Consider the following 22,758-nt stretch of genomic DNA (forward strand, 5'->3'; position numbering starts at 1 on the left):
AAACCCAAAAACAGGCTACTTTTTTTTTTTTTTTTTTTTTTGCATTTAATTTTCTTCTGTATGAAGTTTATTGCTGAAGCAAAATTGAAGGTGGTGAGGGTGTGGAGGGGAGTTGGGGGGGAATTACCAGCCATCCAAGGTCCTGAAAGCTGACATAGAGCTCGTGCCGTCTGCACACCTGTCTGCCTTCGGTGACGTGAATGTCATCTAGAAAAATAAAATGGGGGTGAGTGTATGCAGCCTGCTACCTCTGACTAGGTCCATTTCAATCCCAAGCTCTTACCAAAAATCCCAGGAAGCCTGTTTGGGTGCGGCAAGTCATTCATTTTCTTGGGCTGCCTCTTCCTGAGTTGTTTGACTGCCCGAGTGACTCGGGTCGGGTTTTGGGTTGCCCGAAAAAAAGTGACCATGAAGGGCTGCTTGGATCGTGGACCGCGGCAACCCAGGAGTCCTGCTAAACTCGGGTCAACACTCTGCCCTGTGGAAGTCAGAAAGCACAGAGGACACACTGGTTCTGCAGCAGCCTCACAAGAGGCTGAGAGAGGAGCTCTATCCAGTTACAGGGGAAGAAAAATAAAGCAGGCAAGCACTTTTTAAATGTAAAACAACCCCCCCCCCCCAAAAAAAAACAACCCTCCTTTTTTCCTCTCTGAAGTTTTCTTACATCTGTTCTGCTCCTTTTGTTCTATAATTTGCCCTGCAGCTTGGTCCCTTCCACAGTCTCCTCCCCTGCCCACTGTTATCTTCACAATGCATGTTTCAGAATCAAAATAGAGCAGCTTCTGATGTGCCAATAGGCTCCTTTCCCAGAGCCAACCTAGATGACTGGGATCCTTCAACAACAGATCCTGTGCTCGACAGCTCTACCTGCCTCTATCTCGTGTCTTAAAGAGGTGCCACCTGTCATGGTCAAATTGGTGGACATGCTTTGTGAGTAAATTTTTTTTCCTGCTAGGAAGACCAAAAGAATTAGTATAATCACAGTTCAGCAGAGAAAGACTAGTAGGTGCAGGAAAGGTAGAAGAGGGAAGAGAAGAGAACAAGAGAGATCCTAACATTAGAAAAAAAAATGGAGTTGTTTAAATGGTTTAAAGTTGTTCAGGCTTTTTTCGTAAGACTGATGCTACTCTCTCTGTGTTTCTGAACAACCTCAGCTAGTCTGTGCATTCACCACTCCTGGATCCAGCCCAGGGGACAATAGTGGCAAAGTGGTTGGACAGGCAAAATACATTCAGTCAATAGGCACGTGTGTAGCTTCCAAATACAAACAGCCAGAGCCTGGGATACACTGCAGACTGCAACATTTTTATGAATGATTTGGATGCAGGGGTGAAGAGCTCACTGGCCAAGTTCACGGACGACACCAAGTTACGGGGGAGCGTGGTCACACTTGAAGATAGGCTGCAGGTACAGGTGGACCTAGACAGGCTGGCAAGTTGGGCGGATTGCAACCTGATGAAGTTCAACGTTGAGAAATGTAAAGTCTCCACCTCAGGATGAGCAACCCCTAAAACACCTATGGGCTTGGTGGCACCAAACTGACTAGAAACACAAATGAAAGGGATCTGGGGGTAATAATAGACCACAGTATGCATGTGAGCCAGTGGTGCGATGCTGTAGCCAGCAGGGCAAATAATACTCTGGCACGCATCAATCAATGCCTCTCCAGCAAAGCCAGGGAGGTGATTCTTCCTCTCTACTTGGCACTGGTGAGACCACAGCTGGAGGACTGCGTCCAGTTCTGGGCACCACACTTTAACAAGGACATGGACAAGCTTGAGAGAGTCCAAAGAAAAGCCACCTGTATGATCTGAGTCCTACACAGCAAGCCATACGAGGAAAGGCTGAGGGATCTGAGACTCTTCAGCTTGATGAGAAGGCGGCTGAGAGGGGACCTGGTAGCAGCTTACTGCTACACTAGGGGAGTGCATCAAGGGCTCAGCGAGCAACTGTTCACCAGGGCACCAAAGGGGAAAACCAGGAGTAATGGCCACAACCTCCTGGAAGATCAGTTCAGGCTCAACATTAGGAAAATCTTCACAGCCGGGATGTCCAGACTGTGGAATAAGCTCCCTCCAGAGGTGCTGCAATCACCTACCCTGGCAATCTTCAAGAGGAGACTAGACGGTCACCTTGCTGGGGTCACCTCACCCCCAGTTATCTTTCCTGCTTGGTGCAGGGGGCTGGACCCAATGGTCTTCTGGGTCCCTTCCAGCCCCATACAATCTATGACTCTATGAATAGGGTAAACGTCCCAGACACCTTTCAAGGAGCTCGCTCAGGTACTGGAAGCCGCCTAGCCATGACAGAATGCAGCACGTGGGGACAATTTACCCAGCTCCCTGGCAGGGCAAATTAGCCTGTGCTGAGTCCTAGTGTTGCTGTGACTACCCTGCTCCCAGTATCTGCCATGTAAGCATGCCCTGCCTCTCGTGGGGAGTGTCAGTGGCACACAGGCTCTTAAATCGCTTAGGTAAATCCACCCTCTCTCCATTGATTCAGAGAAGTTAGGGGCCAGAAGGGACCTCATGAGATCATCAGGTCCAGCCCCCCTGCTCTTAGGCAGGAAAGAAAAGACTGCTGGGGTCAGATGACCCCAGCAAGGTGTGCAAAACATGATGGTTTCAAGGGACCAGGTAACATGTGAGAGATTTGCAAAGGCTTGTTGCCTTCAGTGAGTCAGGACAGGATTTACGGCTGTGCTTTACACACCTGGGACCGAGCACGGCAATTCTGAGGAAGTCCTGATGGACATATTTTCATCCCTAAACTTCCAATCAGTTGGAGAAAAAGGGGTTTTCTTTGTATTTCCATTGCTGATTACATCTAAACTGCTCCAAACATTTCATTTTCCCACCCTTAGGGGGATGACAAAACTTATGAGACCTCATTTGGTACTGGACTTCCATCAGCAAAGCATGAATAAAATTGTCATGTACTGGTAGCAACAGAAAGCAGACCAGTTAGCCCTAATAACCCTATAGCCATATCTAATGGACCATGAGTGACTAGCCAGGTGCTAACCATCTCGCATGGGAACCAGAAGGCACAGAAGGGAATCCTCTCTTTTCACAGGTCATCTCTTGCATTGGCTAGCAGGGATCATCTCAGACTGAGGCATGGGGAAAAGGAGCCATTTGCAGAGAGGGAGAGAGAGAAGTTCATGGCTGCAGGGGTCAGGCACAGGCTGCCCTCATAGCAGCATGGTTTCAATAATACATGTCACTGCAGGGACATCACTGAAAGCATGAGCCGTGTCTAGGAGCTGGCTGAGTGCCTGTGCCGGTTTAGTGCTAAGGGGGGCAAGTTACAAAGGAAAAAAGGGAACCCTTGCAAGACTTCAGACTGATGGGGAAAACCTGGAGCCACTTCTCAGGCTGGCAGGGTCCCACAGAGGTCGCTGATTTTTCTCACCTGTGCAGCTAGTCCCTGCTGTTTAGAGCTGCTCCCCTCCACACAACCCTGCAGCTCTCAGAGAAGGAGTGAGGACATGGTTTCACATGCTACAGTCCAGACAGCTCCACTGTCACAGCAGGGTGGCAGAGAAAGAACTGCTGGACAAAGTACTGTTCAGAGGGAGAGGATACATTCTGCATTCCTCAAGGACCATTTCTGGAGTGTGGTTTCGGAGGCAAAACTTGGACTGGATTTTATCCGCTGCAAAAAGATGGGCTAATCCACCGAAACAGATCCCAGAATCCCCACAGGTAAGGTCTACCTTAAGTCTATAAGCTATAGTGAGAGCATAGTAGGAGAATTGCAGTAGCACTGGTGCCTTAAGAAGTAGACATTCAAGCTTGAAAGTCAATATTCTCCTTAAGTCTGTGTGCAATGAGCTTGTCACACCCAGAGCTATGTGTTTTTATAAAAGGTAGCATGAACTTTAAATCTGCTAAGCGTCCGACTCGGCCTTACCATCATCTGTCTCCACATAAAGTCGCAGCCCCAGGTTGTACTTGCGGTCTACCAGCCAGTGATTACTGGCAGCTGTGACATCAAAAACCAGCCAGCCTTCAGCTCCTGCTCGGAGGTCCTGGAGGTCTAGTAGGAACAAGTCAGAATCCCTACAGGAACAAGAGAAAACAGACCAGAGGCACAACTGAAACCGCCTGTGCTTAGCATGCAGCCGATTTGTGATAAAGCAGTGCCTACCAGTGGGGTCCTGGGCGCTAAGGAGGAGTTGTGATGCTACAAATACTGTTAATAAGCATTATAATTCCTGTTGTTTGCCTCAAAAACATGCTCACTCACTTTAAACAGTGAAAAAGCTGAGAGGTGCCATTGGTCCCTATGGGAGAGATGTATTACTTGATGAAATATGGGGGAATCATTTGATTTTTGGCCTTATCACCTCTAAGATAAGAAAACACGTATATAGGTTTGTTGGTAAACTGAATACTCGGAAGCGAGAAAGTGGCACTAAACTACCAGTTCAATAGTTGTATAAGCTGTTTCTGGCATCCTATAAAGATCGGTTGGTTTTCCCCTGTCCCGTGGCACCTGTTGGAGTGCTCCTTCACGATCTCATAAATGCTGATGTGGAGGGTTTTGTTGGCGTGACGAGTGATGCTTCTCATCTTGTATATTCGGAATTCGGCAGCCGTCACAGACTCCCCGGCGGGAATTTGGGTTAGGTCAAATCTAAACTCCTTCCAGTAAGGCTTCTGGTAGAAGATGTCTCTGTCATGTTCAACTGGAAAACACAATTAGAAAATGATAAACACTTTGCATCATTTGTATTACCGGCCGTAACCAAGTAAGTCATGTCGGATGAGCTGCTTTGGGTTTTAATGTCTCACTGATTTTTCTGCTTTTTGCAGGACTTCATTAGATTGCTTGTGTTGTGGACCCCCTTTTAACTTTCAGCTACTGCCACCGTTTGTTATGTGCCAGCTTATTTTCTGGAATACAGTGCTGTTTTCTGTTCCTCAATTTCCACAGTTTGACTCCAAGCCTTCCCTTTTTTCTTAAAAACCTAGATTTTAAAAATCTTCTAAGAACCTCAATTTCACTTTAAAAAAAGGAGGAATGAGAGACAAGTCCCCAGCCCTCCTGGCCGTGGACAAAAAAAAGAAAAAAGCTTGGGAATGTGACCCGAGTGTATTCAAAAGCTCGCAGAAGCAGAAAAATGTGTGCGCACATGTGACCTCATGATTTCTAGGATACAGAGCTGGGTTTTGAAGAGCTGGTGTTGGCAATACTGCAAATTTTAAAATACAGTCTATATAAGAGAGGCAGTATTACCCAGTGGATTGAGACTGCCCAGGGACTCGGGAGTCTAGAATTATATTCCTAGCTCTGCCGCTGGCTGCCTGGGTGACCCTGAGAGACTTGCTTCTCTGCTCTGGGCCTCTATTTCCCTACCTATAACATAAAAGCCAGTAACCTCCTCTCCTTTGCACAGTACTTTGAGAGCTGTTTGGTGCACAGTGCTGGGTGAGAGTGGTGCTGGAAGGGATGAACATCTTGCTTGCTTTTTAATTTCTCCAGGGAGAAAGTCTAGATCTGTATAGATCTCCTTTCCTGGTGCCTGTCCCTTCCTTCCTGTCCCTGTTGCTTATTTTTAAAAAGGCCTGGAAATCACTTTGGAAAAATGCTGCGCTGTGTAGAGTCTTTTAATGGTTTTGACTCTCCCTGCATCATGCTGGGAGCCCCAACGAAGCTGCCAGTTTGAGGTTTAATTCTGGCCGTAGTTTCAGAAGGAATTAATTGAGGCAACTGATGTGAGGAAGATCTATTGAATCCGGATTGGGAGTGTTTGTGTTATTTCTGCAGCTGACAAACATCTTTAGGTTGGTTTACAAACTGACTTCTAAAACCTTGCGCACAATATGATTTTCTCCATATGACCGTTATGGTGCCACTTAAATGCCGAGAGGGGAGGCTTTGCTCTGGCATGTGGAAGCAGAGAAATCTTTGGACTCTTGACACAACAAACGCAGCCATTTCACAGCTTGTCGTGGGACCATGGAATGAAAGGGCACGATTATGTTTGACTGACCCACTGTGAGTTATGAGATCAGGTTTAAAAGGTTAGCATGTGCTTCAATGCAGGACTGGGATTCAGGGCTGTTACCCCCCCAAGCAGAGCTTTGAATCCCTGGAAGGAAAAGTTGCAAAGATTCTGCCAAGTGCACGGGGAATTTTGCTATTGATTTTTATGCAGAAGATGAGTGCAAAACCCTGGAGAAGAGCAGAAGTGTCTTTGGACTTGAGTGATTTGCTGTGTGTTGATGAGAAGTTGTTTAATCCCTCAGTTTATCTATGTAAAATGGACAGGAGAGTTGGAAAAGTTTGTGGCTGGCAGAGTCTCTGAACCCCATTCCCCCCAAAACTGTGCCAAGGTCATTTATTAATAAATTGCTCTAGTCTCATTAATGACATGTTTAACAACTTTACTGCAATAATGGATGCCCTGAAATGATTAGACTTTAATGAGCTTGCCTTTGAGCACAAGAACTGCGAGGTCATACAAGGCTGGAGGAAGGGTACTGTGATAGACATAGGCAAGCTTTTGGGTATGTTGGTCCAATACGAGATATCACTCTCAAGAATTCTTGCCTCTCTGAAACTGAGAAGCATTTAGGCCACTAAGCAATCTTGCTTTTGATTCATTTGCTAGAAGTGCTGGGCCGCATTAAGCTGTCATTCCCAAGTTTTTTTTTTTATAGTATCAGCTTTGATTAGCAGTTGCTCTGTCCTTAAAGAAAGAACTGGCTAGGGAGGACAAGGATGTCTTTCAGCCTCTTTTCCAGGCAAGGTGTTTAGGTTGTGTAACTCAGCATAGCTCCCTGGACATGGCCCACCAACCCTGCCCAGTCTCTGCTCCGCTGCCCTCTGAACATCAGGGACTGAGAGGAAGAGCCCAGCTCATCTTGCTTCAGCCTCTGGAGGCAACAGTGTCCCTAGTTTGAACCAACATGAGCAGACTAGGAATCTGAAATAATAAGCAGACAGAATCACCCCTTCACTTACCGCAGGAGAACATGGCACCTGGGTGTCAGTAGGGTCAATGATAAGAGATTGAAGTGGACTTTTTCATTTAAAATACACCTTAGAGTTATTTCACTGGATCTGTAAGTTAAGGTTTGGGCCATCTAAAGACTTGTCTGTGACAATTTTCTAAGACTGCCCCTGTACAGCAAATATTTATGACCTGCTCAAACGTACAAATATTCAGAGATTCATAGCATCTGCTGAAGCAGGTTGTCACCTATGCAAGCTCATGTCTGTCTGAACCAATTGGTCTTTTTAAAGTGTCACCCTGCCTTGCCTTCTGCCTGTACAAATAATTAAACAATCTCAATTCATCTCTTGGGAGCACAGGTGAACCTGGCCCAGAGCAGGACGAAATCCTGGTCTTAAGTATCTGTTGTTAATAATATTATTAAGGATAATGATGGTGATAATGGATCTTTCATGAGGCTGAGACCAAGAGTCTCCTCTTCCTGATCTGACACCAGGTGCATGGGTTTGAACTCAAGCTTTTGTGTGTGCAGGTAAGAAGTTGCATGCGACTTAGAGGCGACCTGTCTGATCAGCAGTGAAGCCACATCTTAGACAGTCTCAAGCCCTTGGTTCTGTGGTCGCATAAATTGTAGGTGATGTTGTCATTTTGCTTTTGCTATCAATTAAAATTAATTTGTTACAGTTAATTTGAGCCAGCCCTAAATTACTTTTTGGTAGGGAGGTGGACTTTTGTTTTGTCAAAAACTTTCGTGGAAAGTGTCTGTTTTCTATAGAAGTTTGGTCAAAATCCTCCAAAAAAAAGGTCTCACTTTATTTTTACATGTGTAGCTTGTATACTGTTTCACTTAGGGTTCTTCTGTAATTGCTGCTTAGAAACATCCCAGGCTACAGTTAAGAGACATGATTAAACTTATTAAAAATCAAGAATAGTGTTTTGGGAATAACGGAAACATATTGAACAAACCCACTTCTACAACAGTGGGTGATCCTCCTATGAGGTGCCCATGTATAAAATTAATTGAATTAAAATTTAAGTTATTTAATTCCTTACAAAAAATCAAATGCATCATTAAACCAAAGCTGCTGCTATCAATGCTATTTGCAGGTTTTATGTTAAAATATTGCCAGCACCCCAATATAACAGCTTGGAACCCATCCACATCTGCAAGCTAATAAATTCACCAGCCCAAAACCTCTCATGTCAACGCGAGACAAAACTGAAAGGGACTTGGTTAAATATGTAAAGGAAGCTGTTGTAGAGCCCTCAGTGGCAGTGCAATCTCAGTAATGAAGAAGCACGATGGAGAGACCAGGTGGGTCATGAAAACTTCATTGGAGGCTTTCGAGCGGAGGCCGGGGGAGCGTCCATCTAGGACAGGTTAGGACCAGGACATCCTGTGTTTTGTTCCGGGGGTTGGACTAGCCGACCCTTGACATCCCTTCCAGACCTGCGATTCTATGAACTTCACCTGAGCTGCCTCCAAAACCTAAGCCCCATAGATGCCGAATATGAAGTACTGTCATGTACGCAATTCCTGTGGATGATGGAGAGCACATGAAGAGCATGTGGACCTCACATTTACGTAAGGGGAGCATGCAGCTAAGCGCTCTTCTCCAGAACTGAGATCTTAATTAGGCATCCATGTGTCTTTAAAAAAAAAAAAAGTTCCCTTCCAACTCCTGGGCTCACCACAAGGTACATTTTTAAAAAAAGCAGCGGGCCAGGCTGCCCTCAGGCGGATGTGGAGAGCACTTCCTGTTCCAGCGGTGTGGGCCTGGCACCAAGCAGCGGACAGCTGTGCTGTGGAAGGATGTTGCAGAGTACATTTGGGGAGGAGAAACCGGCATTTTGATCTCCCCATACCAAAAGGAAAACAACAGGACACCGCCAAGCGAACAGCTGCAAACTTGCTCCAAAGCCACTGGAATAACTTCAGGGTTTCTGAAAACCAACCCATACCCCAGATGAGTAGAGCAACACCGTATGTCACAACCGAGTCCTGAACAGTGCTCGAAGGGCTAGGAGCTCGTAGGCTGTCCTTACTCTGCTCCCCAGCCCCAGATGCTCTGTCCTTGCAATGTGTAAGACGTCCTCATCCAAAAAAGGCGTTGGTGGGGGCCTAACAGTTGGATGTCTGCAGCCCAAAATGTTAGGTGCCTGGTCCTCAGCATGGAGCCCAAAGCCTGGCACCTCGGCTCCCTATATAATTAATTGCCCAGACAGTGGGAGGTGCTGGGTCTAGGTGGGTCCTTCTCTGCCTCGGAGGGTTCAACTGCACAGCTATCAACTAGTGAGACTCCGGTGGCCCCTCTCCCCCGTATTGCTAGCTCTTCCCCCCACTTCGTCTTTTATTTTCTAATTTCTCTCTCCTTATACTCTGCTTTTTGCACCTCCTTTCAAAGCATTTGATGATGTGAGGTCCCTTCCCACCCTAACATCTATGAACTTAAGTTCAAGACAGCTTGTGCTGTCATATATATCTTTCTTAGTTAGTCTATGAAGGTATATATCTACCTGGCCTTCTGACTCAGGTGAGGGGGCAGAATTCCCTTCTCCACTTACCTCCTGTAAGTAGCTAGAGTTGGATCTCTACATAGCAAACATGGCTTGGGCGGGGGGTGAATTTAAAGAGCAGTTGCTATTCCTACATAACTCCGTGTAGACAGGCCCTCTGGAAACAATGTGATACCGACTGAAAGGTTTGAGCTCCAAGCTCGCTGATGCCCGAGCTACAGCCACACATCAGTACATGCTGCTTTCCATTGAGTAATAGGAAATTTGCTTTCTGTGCCCCAGCCCCTGCGAGGTGACAGGCCAGAAAAATTGCTCTGTTTCTCTCTGCCTTGCTGCTGCCTGTCGCATGTTTTACTACATTAATTGTTGATCCCCAGCCTGGTCCCTGCTTCTTTAATGATGCTGGAATTCAAGTTAGGGAAGGGAGAAGCAAGAATTCAAAATGCCGATGGCTGAGGTCTTGCCTGCCTCGATCAACAAATGGTATGTACCTCAAAGCAGAGGGTGCTGGGTTTCCAGTGGGGTCACATATCTCTCTGCCCCCGACCATCAGAAGACCTTAAGCATGTCACTGGCCCCACTGCTTTCTGGACTGGGTGTAGCAAGTCCTGCAACTCGAAGCACTGCAGTTCTCATGTTTGCTTCTCGTATGAAAATACATCAAGTATTTAACCGAGGAAACGTTACTGCTTTTGAGAGCTCTGTTCACAGGAAATCTGCCGTGTGCTGGTTTTGGACAAGAGCTGGAATATATGAAACCCGACAGCAACACAACCTTGTCTGGTTAGCTTAATTGAATTTCTATCAAGAAAATTATAATGTACAGCGGCAACCTTTCTATTTTTTCCCTCTGCTCTCAGCTGTGGTTATTTATGAGTACAGTCCTAGGCACGGCTGCTCCCTTATGAGTTCTCCTATATAGAAACAACAGACAAGAAACACAGAAACGGCATCAACGACTTACTAATAAAATCCATACCAAGGCCTTAGAAAAACTATATAAACATCTGCAATTAGAGGTTTTACCAGAATACTTTAAATTTGTCATATCTGATTTATAAACATGCCTTCAGGGAAGGGCAGCCGGAATTCTTGTGGCAAAATCAAGGAGGTCTCTGTGGTAACGGAGCAAGGACACGGCGAAATGTGAAAATCCAGCTGGGTGTTTCCCAGCGCTGCAGTTTTGCTCCAAAGTCAGTTGAGTGTAGTGCGTTGCAACAGTTCAGATCAGCTCTGAAGCAGCAACCTAAGATGGCCTAAAACAAGTGAACACATGCCGCTTTTCTGGAGAAGCCATCTCGATCCATAATGATTTTATTGTGTACGTGTAAGGGGGGATAGGGCACATATCAGCAAACCTCTGGCCTTCAAAAGTGCTGGCTCAGCGAGGTACTCCTTCCTTAGCAGCCCACGTGGTGGGAGCAGCATGTGGACGCTAGGAATTGCAGCCTAGGGACCCATGAGACACATGTTATAGTAGCTATAGGCAGATGCTTCCTAACCTGGAAATCTCTCTACACAACCACCTGCATAGATTATTCCTACTGTACCAAGTCTGGGTTGCATTTGAGGCCTTGCACAGTCAGTGAGCACAAGCAGTGTATCTGCAGGTGTATGTGCAAGTGGGATTGGGGTCATTTCTCTGCAGGGCTAGAGTGCGGCTGACTGATGCTCAGATTTCTCGGTGCTCACGAGGGGATTGTGCGCGTGTGCCACATCTGTGCGTCTACCTGTGCATACAGGTTTCTGCCCCATGTGTGATAATACACTGAATTCTGCTTTTCAAACTCCCTGAGAGCTGGGCTTTACATCACTGAGGCTAAAGCTTTAGCATGGGCTTATGAATGTGTCTGTTTGCAGGAGGGCAGAAACAGTCTACGGTTTCTGGAATGTTGTTAAGTTGCAAGGCTGAAAAAAATGGCTGGCTGCCGCCTCCAATCGCTTTCATTGTGAAACTTTCACCAAATTTAATTTAATCCTTTGGTGAATGGTTTCTTTTCACCCTCTGCAACAAGAGACAGAGCAGATCTCTAGAGCTGCTCCATGTAGCAGAGACAGGTCCCCTGGTGCAGATGCCGAAGGAGTTCTCTTGCTGGGACAATTTAAACCATGCTGGGACGTGGGTGCCACAGGTGGCCTATGTGTGGCCCGCCAGTAGATCAGAGCGGACAAGCAGCACAGTGGCAGGTGGAGCAGGAAACAGAGCAGCAGATGGGGCAGAAAACCCAGAGAAAGAAGCAGAGGAAGTGGACTGGAGTGGCACCTGGGGAGGGTGCAGGGCTAATTTGTAGCACGCCTGCCAAAAAGGTTGGCCCCCACAGGTTTACACCACTTCCATAAATGATGTAAGCAGTATCTGCCATTTACCAGCATAAGCTGTGCCCACTCAGGGGCTTTTGCCAGCATGGACAAGACAGTTAGAGGTGGGTCTATCCACCCACCCCCTTCCACACACTTCATGGTCAGACATAGTTTTGCCAATCTAGCCTTATAGGGCAGGCCTAGATCTAACTAAAGGTCTCCAGTAGGAGAATGATGACTATTCCCCAAGCTATGGTTCCCATGGGGCTTCCTCCTGTCTAGAGACAGGCCCCTGAATGAGTGCGTGTGCTTCCACAGGTATGCAGAATTAACATGGGCACTATGCATGCAGGTCCTTAAGCACCTTTTAATGCACTTTGTTGTCTTTCTTTCCGGTACAACTGAAAATAATGTTTAAAAAAAGACCAAGACTGTTTCCTCCTCGCGGGGAAATCTGCAGTGAGTTTATTTTGGAGGTCGCCTTTATGTGGTGAGTGGAAAAATAAATGACTTGCTAATCACCGGCATGTGCTGGGTGTGCAATCACTGGATGCAGAATGCAAATCCAACAGAGTGTAATCCTCTAATTATAGCATTTCTGAAATATACTGATTAACTCAAGGGATTTCCTGGTGGCTTGTGACTAAAAAATGTCAGACTTTGACATCAATGCAAAGAACTCCTAGACCCCAACCATCTGAAAAGGGTGTTTTTCTCACGGCTCAGTCCTATCCCCTTCCAAGTAAGAGGCATTCTTCCTTTGTAAAGGATTCGGAGCATATGAGAAACTTTTCAGTTTATATATTGCAAGGGCTGAACCAAGCAGAAATACTGAGGTAGTCAAGTATAGAAGGAAAGTCGATGAAGACGAGGCATCCTAGAAACACAGAGAAAGAGGGCTGGGCGGGAGCTCAGGAGATCATCTCAGCTAGCCCCTCTGCTCAAGGCAGGACCGTCCCTATCCAAACCATCTCTAATCAGAGGATGCTCGTTTAAAGGATTCCAAGTGGCTGAAATACTTAACTTGTTGCTTCAATCTCTGGGAAAAGAATAAGGCAATAGCAATGGTGATGGGAAGCTTGAACACCGATCTACAATCTAGTGATTACCACATACTTTAACAAATGAAATCAGCTAAGCCTGTTCCTGTGCTTCCATGTATGCTTAGTGAAGGAAGAGGAGAAAATTGGAAATACCAGCTAGTTACTTTAATAAATCGCTAAGTTATCAGAGGACTGAAGAACACAGGCCTCCTTTGTAGACTGGCACAAAGGCTACTTGGTCCACAATTCCAAGATTAACTTAACATCAATACTGGGGGAAAAACAGTACAGCTAGTATGATGGAAGTAAATCTATGTATAGTTACATGATAATTGTGTGAATGGTGACATGGGCTCACGACAAAGATCACGCCAGGCATTTTTTGGATAAAATTACCAGCATTATGTATTGGAGAAAGCAAAGCCACCTAGTATAGGTAAAGTTTAGTAAAGCCTCTAAGGTACAGTCACTCAGAAGAATTGGCAAACTGGCAGCTTTAATGAAAGCTTAGTGCAAAGAGAAACCTGGGGATACGTTAAACACGAGCTTACGGCCAATTCAACCAGCATCCCAAGTTATTGTCTAGTCACTACAGCAAAGGTCTGCTAGTGAGGACTCCAGGGTTAAATTTAGTCTACTACAGAATATTGCTCTGGGACCTTGACGAGTCATTTATGTGTCTGAAAATTGTGCATAATAACTCCCCTCTGCGGGAATGCTTTTGAGCCTTTTAACAATGCACGTGGAGTCTTCAGGGATCCCCGAACGCAGAAGTTTGAATGGCAAGTCCACGGGACTATCAGCAATAGCTACTCTTCTTGCCTGGCTTGTATCACAGGGTCTAGCCTTCTAAACTTCAGGCTACAAACTCATAGGCTACCAGGAACCTTGATTTCTTACTGGAGCAGAGTTGACACAACTCATTTCCTCTTGAAGACAAATAAACGGTGTAAGATGCTGGGTGGAGGGGTTCGTGCATGAACGCTTTTGAGATCCAGTCTTGGTGTGCACGTGTGAGAATAACTAGTGGGATTATTAATGATCCTAGGGCAGTTTCCAGAAGATTAGCATTTTTGCCAAAAGTTTCCTCTCCTCTTAGTGCAGTCTGTTATGCTGCATGCTGGTTATTGCTTTGCTGCAATAAAGAGATGGCTCCACTCCTGCAGACACCGAGTATGATGTTTCCTGCTCTGAATGGCCCCATTGATGCCAGTGGCACTGCCCGGAGTGAATTGCATGTCCTACCTTTGCTAATAGGTGTGCCTGGAAGGTTTGCTCAGTCATTTTTATGAAGTGCTTTGGGCTGGCCCCTGTGGAATGAAAGGCCCCAGTGACACTTTTAAGGATGGGAAAGGCATTGCTTGCAAAACTTGTAGATTGCTTGTTTTCCATTTGTGTCCTTAAACTGCATCGAAAGTTCAAGGCCCCGTGCTAGAGAAAGGGTCCTGAGCAATTAGCTTGATTTGGGCAAAACTTTTTTTTTTTTTAATGTCCCGATTATCTTTTAGGTGGGCATTCCTACTCGAAGGAGTTCTGCCTCTGTGCTTCTGCACCCGTTTGCTGTGAAGTGCACCGGGCGTGTGGCTGTCCCCAACAAAAAGGACTTTGAGGGCAGTTTCAATGCCTTCCCGTTCCCAGGGCAAGAGAAGAGATGCTCTTCATCATGGATGGTGGCACAGATCAAACATCCCCATGGCAATCACAGCAGAGAGAGTCTTACTGAGACTCCTTTTCCTGGGCCAGGCTCTTTACTAGGTGATCCCCACGCACCCGGAGCACCACTTTGCTGCTCGGCCCTGTCATCCGGGGAGGAGAGGCTGAGGTTGGGGACAGTGGTTCCTCCTTTGTGAGAGCAGCAGCCACCTGGGAACCAACGTACTTGGGCCCCTTGGGACTTCTCCCTTCCTCTCCCCTTCTGTCTGACTCGGGGTCTTTACCAGTTAATAGCTGAGAGGGGAAGGACTGACAGACCTGCTTCACTGAGTTTTCCAAGCTGTCTTTAGTTTATGTGAGCCAAGTTATTTTAATGCAGGGGGGGAGGCAGACAGGGAGACCCTGAGGGGATGAAGCAGAGCTGTGTGTGAGAAAGCCAGGCTGCAGCTCTTCTCACACAGCTGCAGGGCTGGAATCGCCCCTCTGGCCCGGTAGGTGACCAAGAGCTTTGAGAGGATGCGCTCCCAGGGACAAGTGCAGCACCCTCCTCCCTCCGCCGCTGCACCTGGACAGGGCAGAGCCGGGACCTGGCTGCCTCTGCAGTCCCTCAAGCTTCTGCCTTTTTTCTTTCTGGTGCGTTTAAACCTGTTCCCATGCAGCAATCTCTGCAGGGCTGACAGCAACGCCTGCAACTCCCTTCTGCGCTAAAGGTATTTTTAGTCACTTTTTTTTTTTTTTAATGATAAATGTTTTGGTGTCTCTCTCAACTACACACTAGTTGTAATTACTAGTCCTGGCTGGCCCTGAATGGTCCACATAACCGTTTCAGACACTAAATTAAAAGGAAATGCCAGCATATCCAACCACATCAAAGATTCAGCATCTTAAAATACGTTTAAATGAGATGTGCGAAGGATCCTATCATCCTTCAGCTGGAAACCAGGAAAAAATAAACTACAGAAGCAGAAGAGAAGAGAGGGAATTGTATAAGTGCCTCCCGCAGTGTTACAAATTGTGGTGGATAAACCATAGTGCTTAGCTTTGCCTCCTAAATAATTCCTTTCTCCACCTGTCAGATAATAGGACATTAAGGACAAAGATCGTCCATGATAATACTCTATATAGAAAAGTCTGGCCTTTTAAAAATTCAGAACCAAGTCCAACATTCTGGTGTGGTTTGATCACACACAATGCTTCATCTTACATCCCCATATTTCCAAGAAACTGGAAAGTTACTGCAATTCCCACATGGAAAAAAAAATAACTTTGTTAAAAAGTTTGTGTCGGAAAGCGTGTTTCAGTTAACATTCCTGCCTGCTCCTCCCTTCCTTTGCAGAAGAACTGAATTGATAGTCTCTTTTACCAAAATCCAGCCCTTCTACAAGAAACACACATCCCTCCTTTCAGCCAGACTTGCGAGGGGACACGGACGTAGACTGGGGACTGCTGTGCCTTGACTCATGGAAAGGCCCTGGGATGGGATGCAGTTAAGGAATTGAGGAGAGAGCCTGAGTCACTGGAGGTGCAAGGCAGAGGTGGGAGTGGGGCAAATATATTTCTGATGGTATTTCATTGCTGCTAGGATTTGGCTTGGAGGTCATGGCTGGCAGGACTGGGGTGATCCCATTCCCAGTATTGGTATTCAGCACTTCTGATGGTGCTTTCTCCTGCCAGCAGTAGAGGAGAGAGAATCCCTGCCCTGTAAGTTGATGCTGAGTGGAAGATCATTGTGCCCACATCTAGTGGCTGTCAGTTCAAGTTCACATTCTTTTCACAACCCAACATAGCAATCTCGGGACTTGCAGCTCTTTGCAATCACTTCAGTTATTAGCTGGAAGTCCTTCAGTTGCCCTAAGATCTCCCATCGCTCTGCTATTCACTCCCTTGTATTAAGTGGCCTCTATGAACAGCATGTCCAGCCACATGCAGACCCACCCAGCTCTTTCAGCTGCGCTCAAGCCGACTTGCTAAAACGGATGGAAGGGAAGCAGCTCCACCCAAATTTCTAAGCAGAGGCTGGGAGCTAAAGAGCCAGGCATCCTGCTGGGTTGGACTGGCTCCGAATCAAACAACCACCTGTTATAATTGTGGGGTGGGGTGAGGAATGAGCCCTAAAGGTGGGTCTCTAGGAACACAGGCTTTCATGCAGAGTAAGTATGCAGTACAGCCGCTGCAGAGAGCATGCCAAGCAACTGCTTGTAAATGCAAAAACGGAGATGGGGTGAGGATGTTAGCAGAGAAATAGGAAAAGAACGGGGAGATTTCCCTCAACGCATTATACTAGTAATGACCCATCTGTGGGGAAAGCCACACTTTTTGCTATAGGCAATATGGCTGAGAGTGACATCTGGGCTTATTATAATGGAAAGAAATGGGAGAGGCAGAGAGGACCCCCCATTCACTTCCCTCTGTATCTGACAGCAGGGGGTCAATGTTGCTACATCTTTTGTTGGGAAGAGTTAAGGGCAAGTTTGGTGGCTGTATGCCCTTCTCCTTTTCTGTGCATTAGCACTAAAACAGCTCTTGGTTTGAAGAACACCTGTCTGCTCTCCAGCTTGTAGGAAGGAGAGGCTTTTTTAGGTCGCTTTTGTTCTGTGACTAGCAAGGAGGCAAACATTGACTTCACGCCTCTTTAAAATGAGCTAAAACACACTATGCTTGCAAAGAGGTCACATTAAAGTCTTGCCCAAGTCAATTTGTAATGCATGCCTCCAGACCAGCCTATCCTGGTCATCAAGGTGGGTGTGGGTCCTTCGGTGACTAGCAAACTGGTTTGCGGAGGGAGAACCACAGTCTGGTTCTCTCTGACTGGGTCTGCCCACGGAGCGTGACAAAGTGCAAAGCTATCCTCGGGAGGGACTGGACTGCCCAGCTCTGAAATTCCTGGGTCATAAGTAAATCATTAAAATGGGTGGCTGCTCCCGGAGTGCTGTCATTCCCAAAATAACCGGAGTGGATAGCAACTCCCTGGGGACTGCATCAGGTTCCGACAGCTTCCTCTTGGCATCTCTGCCTGCTGGCTCTGTGGCTGGGACAGCTTTCCACCTCCCTTGGAAAGGAAGGTGACTCGAATCTTAAATTTAAACGTTCCAAACAGGCCTATGGCACAAGAAGCCGCCCGTGCGTTTTCCTAGGCAAAGCCGAGTGAATTCCCCTGCAAGCAGTGGGTGTGGAGGCGGTGCGTGAAGGAAGGGGTGCTCAGAGGAGGTCTGCGTGCGTGCTGGTGCACGTGGTCGATGGAAATATAGCATATTAAGGGCACCCATTAGTACCGCTAATGTTCTCCATCAGCTTTTCCTTTTAAACACTTCATTTTTCTACTGCTAGACTTCACACACAAATGTTATTCAGGGCTGGTCCACTGCAGAGTCCCAGTGCCCAAGAATGAAGGAATTATGGCAATCCTCGCTTAAAATAAATACAGTAAAGCTTATTCTCTTCAAGCTAATGTGTAATAACAGTGCCAGGGCTAGGGCTTGTCATTTACTCAGGTTTGCTCCCTCCCCCCATGGTTTTATGGACTCGGGAGGGGTCTCCTTCTGAAAGTCAAGTAACTCTGCAGGACACCAGTAGATCAGTTATTATTGCTGGGTGAATTGGGTTGCCTTACTAATAGCCAATTCAATGAGCAGGGAAAAATTCTGGACCTAGTGGTTTTTATATATTTATTCATTTTAAACTGTTCTACCCAAGTAGATCTTTGCATCTGCAAGGGACGACTGACAGGATCAGTTCTGTACACAACCACCCTAGTGTACTGGCATGGATTATTTTTCTCCCATGCAAACGCAGTCGCTTGCTCAGAAATGAGTGCACAACTGCATATCTACTGGAGTCCAAATAAAGGTGTGACTGCTCATCAGAGCATTAAATTACCCAATTTGTCCTGCACGAGCAGGATAATTGCACAGCAAATTATGCATGCAACTTCAGGTAAACCTCCTCCCACAAACCTTTAATTAGCAGGAAGGATTGGACAAACCCACAGCATGGAGGCTATTCAAAGTTTAAGGCTAGAGTGCCGTTGCTTGGTTCTCGCATGGTCCCTGTGGGACATGGGGTTTTGTGGGGCTGTGAGACATGAGCAGATCGAGGGAAGTGATTCTTCCCCTCTATTCGGCACTGGGGAGGCCACAGTTGGAGCCCTGTGTCCAGTTTCGGGCCCCCCACTACAGAAAGGATGTGGAAAAAGTGAAGAGAGTCTAGCAGAGGGCAATGAAGATGGTTCGGGGCTAGGGCACAGGACTTCTGAGGAGAGGCTGAGGGAACTGGGCTTATTTTGTCCAGAGAAGAGAAGACTGAGGGAGGATTTAATAGCAGCCTTCAACTACCTGAAGGGTGGTTCAAAAAGGATGGAGCTGGACTGTTCTCAGCAGAGTGTCATAAAGCACTGGAACAGGTCACCCAGAGAGGTTGTGGCATTTCCATCCTTGGAGGTTTTGAAGACCCAGCTAGACACGGCCTTGGCTGGGATGATCTAGTTGGGGCTGGTCCTGCTTTGAGCAGGGAGTTGGACTAGATGTGACCTCTGGAGGTCCCTTCCAACCCTCATTTTGTATGGTGCTATGAATGCAATATGGACATACTATAGGGACATACTATAGGGGAGTTTTCAGCATTAAGTCTTTACTTCCTGTGACGGGGAGAGAGAGTTTTCATTCCCCTCCCCCCAACTAGAGTTGGAGGGGAGCGGAGCTGATCTCAATCCCTTGCATCGTCTTGCTCTTCCTAGAAGCTCTCTAGCGATCTAACTCACAAGATTTCAGAGAGAAACTTCAGCGTGTGAACTGAGCCAAACTGGTGCCCCTGAGTCGGAGACCTGCCTTGAGTGACCACAGCATGTGCTCGCTCACATGTGCCCCATGTTCGGCGCTCCTCTTTTCCAGGTGTGTAAGGACAGAGAGGAAACTTCTGCTGTGCGGGCAGGGATGGCTTGCTGAGACACCTCCGGTGAATGGAGTGTCTCATGTGGGCACAGACTGGGAAAGGGTCTCTGTTTTACCCTGTGCCTGAGTGACCTGTGTGCTGTGGTGCTGTCACCATTCTTCCCTTTGTCTCTGGCTGTCATCCTGCCTTTATTCAGCAGTGTACATCATAAAGATTTACAGCCATTGAGACACCTCCCATTACCAAACCCAGCCCCCTGCCCTGCCCTGCCAAACAACAGCTCTTAGAATAAGAGATTTCATAGATTTTTTTTTTTTTAGGGTCGGAAGGGACCTCAGTAGATCATCCGAGTCTGACCCCCTGCCCCGGGCAGGAAAGTGTGCTGGGGTCACGTGACCCCAGCCAGGTAATCGTATGGACCCATCTGAACATTGAAGACCTCCTGGTCTGCCCAGGCGAGCCCCTAACAGCTTTGTATGGTCTTGACGCATGTATCACTGCAGGCCCTGGTGGTCTGACAGACCAAGCAGGAAACGGGTAGAGACCCCCCACCCCATCTCTACAACCTGTGTGTAGGGACTGCCTCATTACTGTAGCCTCTGAGCACATTTTGTGTTATGCCCTGATGAGCATGGAGACTTGATGACTTGCCTGAGGGCAAGCAGGATGCCTGTGGCAGAGAAAAGGACAGGGAGCCCTGGGCCACCTTCCACTCCTGTTCAACTCCCCACACCCTCCTGCCGTTGTTAACTCCAGGACTTTTCTAGCACCAACTTCAGCACCATTTCCAGGCCTGGGGCTGTGCAGTATGTTTTGGGTTATGCAGGAGCAGGAAAGGAGCCCGCAGAGAGCCCCTTTCATGGGGCATCTGTATCCCCCTATTAAATGGTGTTTGATGCATCCAAAGGCCCGAACCTGTCCTGCTCATGAAGCACCTACAAGCCAGGTAATTCCAGCCATCCTTGAGATCAGCAGGACAAACCATCCACAGATTAACTGATTTGGAGCTGGGGACCACTCTCTACCTATCCTTGGCCAGAGTTTGTCACCACTCCCTGGCTCTCCCTTGCCTTTGTCCCTCAAAACTTTGGACTGAAGCTTCCTACATAAAAGCCTTTTGAAGCTGCAGTCCAACCAGCCTGCCTTAGCACTTCTTAAAGAGGAGAGGTGGCTTACACCAGAGGCAAGGAGACATTGCCTATCTGTCCAGAAAGAGAGCAAGCTCTGTGATGTTAACGTTTCTTTTCCAGCTCCATTGCTCATCCTTCCAAACAAGCCCTTTGCATCCTAACTGGCTCTGCCGGGCTTTTCACAGCCACTTGGGTACATTATCCATGAGGAAGAGAGATACTTGTTAGATAGCCTCCCTGAAATGTCACTAGCGTGTTTAAATGGTGCAGGCAGTAACCAGCCTAACTGGATTCCTGCAAGCGTTTAGCAACCTGCAGCGTCTCTTGAATCTCGATTCCAGTGTCGGGAACTCGTTCCACCCAGCTGCTGACGGAGAAGAGCACAGATTTTCCCCTGCACGCTCTGTTCCAGCAGCATCCGTCCCCCAGCACAGCCCTACACGTCTGCTGAATGGTTGGAAAACTCCCCAGATTCAAACGAGCCTTCAGGGGTAGGCAACGCTGCTCACCACTGACTCCAGTTGGAGCGGCGCCTGCTCGTGTCAGGGCTCTGGGTGGTGCTCTGCTTTTAAGTCGGCGCTGATAAGAGTGAATTAGTAGTAGAAGTAGCTGGCAAGGAGAAGGTTTGATCCTCAGGCCCTGTACAGAAGCAGGGTCCTGTGCCATTGTGTGTCATGTAGGGCACAAACAAGGCTCCAACTTCCCTGTCATGTAAAGTCTAGGGAGTTTTCCTCCACAAGCATCTTTTTTAATGCCCTGCTTGATTGTAAGCCAGCTCAGAGAAGCCCTGTAGTGTGCCACAGTCCTGCCTGACATGGCCCAGTTCTCTCCATCCTGTTTTCTGGAGGACCGCGGGGGTATAAATTCATGCCATTTAGTACCTGATATTTCTGCAAGAAATTGGCTTTCTGGGGCGGTCGATGCCTGCCTGTGCCTTTGGGGAAGCTCGCACCTGCATGCCAAGGTGGGAAGCACGCTCTCATGGAAGATCCAGGGCTTGCGGTGGCAGGAGAGACAGGCCTGGATAAACCGACCCTGGGCCGTCCTAGCAGGGGCACAGCCAGCAGCGTGCCAGTGCTTTCTGCGGCCGTGTCTCCTCCTGTCTTTGCTGCTCTCAACAAGCACCCTGATGAGAGCGAGGGCAGCAGATCTGTTTTCTGGGGCTGCCACGATACTTCCAGGAAGCGAAAGGGAGTTTTGAACACTTGCCGTTGTCTCTCCCACGTCCAACCGCAAATCTCTTTATGAAGCCCGACTGCCTGCTAAATACGGGACAGCTACTTTTCAGTACAATCCAGCCTCTGAAAAGGCTTTTCTTAGCCAGGCTGCCGCAGGAGACTACATCTGGACAAAGGATGCTCGAGCTAGAAGACCTATAAATAGGCAGTGTTTTGCACAGCCCCACAACAAAGTGGCGAGGTCGGAGTTAGTAACGAGGTTTGGTTTGTGAGGTTTACGTCCCAGTTAAATTTAGCAGTGAGGCTTCGGTTCTAGCGAAGATCTGGCTTGGGGACAGGGCAGGCTGTTGTCAGAGGCTCGCGTGGAGCGGTGGTCTCTGAGGAGGCGGCACTCTCCGTTAGCCCAGGCTACTGCCTGTGCCAGGTATTTGAGACTCTCTCATGGCCCCTGAACTGCTACGGCGCACATGGCAGGTCGCCCCAGAGCAATCCCAGCAAATAGTCAGCACCTTCCTCCCCCGCAGGTGCTGCTTGCGGGGCCAGGTCCCCAACGCACCCTGCTACCGCTCCCCTCCCTCCAAACGCCCGATGCTCTCAAACCTCCCCAGTCAGCTGCCGCGAGGGGCAGAGGAAAGGCTGGGCAGGGTCAGCTCAGCCGCCCGCACCCGACTCCTGCTGACGGACAACAATCTACCCCCTCCTGCTTCAAGAGCTTGCTTTAAGGGGCTGGGCAATGTACGGATGGCTAAACCCCCAGCCCCTGTCACCACCTGCTACCCCCAGCCCCCGCCACATCCTGCCCAGGTGCAGGAGAGCACCCACGTGCCCCCGGTGCAGGCGCAGGTGGAGGGAGAAGGGGTGCGGGCGCAGTAGAGGTGGGAGAGCGCCCGTGTGCCCCGGTGCAGGCGGAGGCGGCGGGAGAAGGGGTGGGGTGGGGGAGTCCATCCCGGCAGTGGCTCCCAGGGCAGGGCAGGGCAGGAGGGAGGGAGGCAGCAGGGGCTCACCCAGGTTGACGAAGCTCATGACGGTGTCGGCGCGGCTGAGGGCCGGCCCGGGCGGCGGCGCCTGGGTGCTGAGGCTGG

General features: G+C 48.1%; 1 protein-coding gene across 1 annotated transcript in view; it reads right to left on the bottom strand.

The window, feature by feature from the left end:
- Positions 1–22,752, bottom strand: part of LOC102387083 (bone morphogenetic protein 8A) — a 27,421-nt gene extending 4,669 nt beyond the window's left edge. The window contains exons 1-5 of the mRNA XM_006019307.2: positions 22,681–22,752; positions 4,501–4,693; positions 3,916–4,064; positions 284–478; positions 128–207 (exon numbers count right to left, since the gene is read on the bottom strand). Of these exons, the coding sequence (XP_006019369.1) occupies positions 128–207; positions 284–478; positions 3,916–4,064; positions 4,501–4,693; positions 22,681–22,699 (636 nt within the window). The 5' untranslated portion in view covers positions 22,700–22,752. The remainder of the gene's footprint in view (positions 1–127; positions 208–283; positions 479–3,915; positions 4,065–4,500; positions 4,694–22,680) is intronic.
- Positions 22,753–22,758: the final 6 nt, after the last annotated feature.

This window comes from Alligator sinensis, unplaced genomic scaffold (genome assembly GCF_000455745.1).
Source record: "Alligator sinensis unplaced genomic scaffold, ASM45574v1 scaffold337_1, whole genome shotgun sequence".
NCBI classification, from domain to species: domain Eukaryota; kingdom Metazoa; phylum Chordata; order Crocodylia; family Alligatoridae; genus Alligator; species Alligator sinensis.